At 55.4% G+C, this 2884-nt stretch overlaps 1 protein-coding gene across 1 annotated transcript; it reads left to right on the forward strand.

Moving 5' to 3' along the window:
• Positions 1–478: 478 nt before the first annotated feature.
• On the forward strand, positions 479–2142 carry LOC104509761 (chemokine-like receptor 1). Its single transcript, XM_010151803.1, has 2 exons — positions 479–484; positions 1039–2142. The coding sequence occupies exons 1-2, from the start codon at positions 479–481 to the stop codon at positions 2140–2142; spliced, it is 1110 nt and encodes a 369-aa protein (XP_010150105.1).
• The last annotated feature ends 742 nt before the right edge of the window (positions 2143–2884 follow it).

Here is a 2884-nt window from a genome sequence, read left to right on the forward strand (position 1 = left end):
GCTTTGAGGTCCCTCCCAACACAAAAAATTCCATGATTCTGTAGCCCGGCAGCACCGGCGCGGTGCCACTGCCATGGGGAGCAGAGCCTGCTCTGACCCTCTGTGGCAGGGCTGCCCTGGCACCTGGTGAGGTGTCCAGGTTCTCGGGAGGAAGGCGGCTGCCTCGGGGGGATGCATCGTGCAGGCAGGAGCGTGGCTGTGTTTCCCTTCTGCTTCACATCCAAGTTAGTGGATGGCCTTGACCACCTGGCCCGAGGGAGCCTGCGACCGCCAGGCCTTCAGGGGTTAAATCTCTGCACCACAGATTGAGGAACAAGATTAGGGAATAAGTGATCCTACTAAATTTCTCGTGATCCCAAGCCATGGGAAAATGGAAAGAGGCAGTGTGAGTCACTCTCCGGAGAGGAGCAGCATCTCAAAGAGGACTCAGCCAGGAGGCAAGACCACCCGCTGCGGGCAGAGCGTGAAGGAGCGTGGCATGGCGGTGAGTCCTGCTGGGACCTGCCGGGGCAGGGTGCTGGGGCGGTCAGGAGGGGCAAGGAGAACTGGGGACTCGCCGAGAGGGTGGTCTGTGGGCAAAGGTCTGACGGTTACACCAGAGTACACTGTTCCGCTATTAGAGTGCACCTCCCTGGGAGAGACTGGCTGAAGGAACAGCCTTTTCACTTAATCTTTCTCAGCCCCGGTGGTTTTTGCTATCTTAATGTCTTGTTGGTCTTCAGAAGAGGCCTTTTCACAGCTTGGGACTCAGGTTTCCACGGCTGTGCTGCTGGACTGCTGCTGCAGGATGTTCATGGAGGTGCCGCTCTGACAGCGCCAACACCAACAGCAAACCCTGGGTCGGTTTCTCTGGTCGCGGTGGTTTCTGTGACGTGCAGATGCTGCAAAGAAGGGCTTTATATTCATTATATTTCAAGTTACATAATCTGGCTTTTGGATATGCATTGTATATACATTCTGTGTGTAGTTGCTGGCAGATTTTCACCTCTCTTGAGCCACAGGACCTGCTGTTAGCGGTGTGCGCTGTTCTGATTTCAGGACTTGGGCTTGCTGGTGATGGAGAGCGTCTCCTCTTCCCCTTCACCCTTCACAGCCAGTTCCCCCACCGTGCAGTCTGAGAACGCCACCGCCCATGACTACTACTCCGGCCTCCAGAAGAGCATGCACGTCCTCTCCATGGTGGTGTACAGCATCGCCTGTTTGCTGGGGGTGACAGGGAACGGCCTCGTCATCTGGATCGCCGGCTTCAAGATGAAGAAGACGGTGAACTCCGTCTGGTTCCTCAACCTGGCCATTGCTGACTTCATCTTCACCTTTTTTCTACCCCTCAGCATCGCCTACACTGCGCTGGGCTTCCACTGGCCATTTGGGAAGCTCCTGTGCAAGCTGAACAGCACCATCGCCTTCCTCAACATGTTCGCCAGCGTCTTCCTCCTGACGGTCATCAGCATGGACCGCTGCGTTTCTGTGGCCTTTCCCGTCTGGTCTCACAACCGCAGGAAGCCAGAGCTGGCAGCCAGGATTGCACTGGGGACGTGGGTCCTGGCTCTCCTCCTCAGCTCCCCGTACCTCGTTTTTCGGGACACTGTGGTCAGTTCTAGGAACATCACCAGCTGCTACAATAATTTTGCGCTGTCTGATGACTACACGTCTGAGGCAACACGGAGGCTGTGGAGGATGAGGCATAAAGCGATGATCATAACGCGGTTCTTATGCGGGTTCCTCATCCCTTTCACGGTGATTCTCATCTGCTACAGCGTTGTTGCCGTCAAGCTGAAAAGAAGGCAGTTAGCCAGCTCTGCAAAGCCGTACAGAATTATCATTGCTGTCACAGTCTCGTTTTTCCTCTGTTATTTCCCTTATCACGTCTTCTCCTTGCTAGAAATATCCAAAAACTCTTCCAGTCATGAGATGAAAATGGCTCTTTACATCGGGATCCCCTTGGTTTCCAGCCTTGCTTTCTTCAACAGCTGCATCAACCCCATCCTGTACGTATTTGCGGGGCCGGATTTCAAGGAGAAGTTTCGCCAGTCCATCCTGTCGACCTTCGAAGGGGCCTTCAGTGAGGAGTCGGTCCTGGGCAGCCTGACCAGCAGGCGAAAGTCCAGGTCTGCTTCGGAAGCGGAGGTCCCGAGGGTCTGAGCGGGTGCTGGTGTGCTGCATTGCCAGCACCATTGGAGGGGCAGGTCCTTTCTCTGGCATTTCCCTTTGTTTCCGAGCTATAATCACAGAACTGGGGGTTGTAAGGGGCTGGAAATTAAACCTGGAGCCACTGCAGGGTTGGTCCAAGTACCTGCATTTTACTCCTTGGATTCCTTGATGCCCTACACCTTTTCCATCCCTTGTGGTCTATTGTTCCTGGCAAAATATCTCCCTGGCTGGCTGTGCCAAGAAGGCAACCATAGCCTGGGTGGCGGCTACCAGTCATCAGACTTGGCCACCTCAGTGCTGCTGATCCGTAGCAGCATCCGGTTTCTGACAGGCGACCCTTGATAAAGTGTGCCAACTTTGGGACTCTGGTGGCAGACGTCCCTTTACTCTCCTCTCCTCCTGGGCTCCAAGCAGCTAGCTGCTGCCTACATCAGCCTGAGGTTACCTTGTACATGCCTGGAGGAGGCAGTCGGGGACAAATCACCCACCTGCTGGGCATTTGGACACAGCCAGACACTGAGAGATTTTGTTCCCTGCCTTTGTCAGACTTTCCTGGCAGCCAGGGTTCCACCAAGGGGCAAACGTGGGAGCAGCTCCCCCGCAGTGTGCGGCTGTGCCGGAGGTGCGCGGCTGTGCCGGTGGTTTATGGCTGTGTTGGAGGAGTGTGGCTGTGCCGGTGTTTTGGCTGTCCAGAGGAGAAGAGCAGGGAGGGAAGAGCTATTCCATGAGTCCC

This window comes from Eurypyga helias, unplaced genomic scaffold (assembly GCF_000690775.1).
Source record: "Eurypyga helias isolate BGI_N326 unplaced genomic scaffold, ASM69077v1 scaffold12125, whole genome shotgun sequence".
Lineage (NCBI taxonomy): Eukaryota > Metazoa > Chordata > Aves > Eurypygiformes > Eurypygidae > Eurypyga > Eurypyga helias.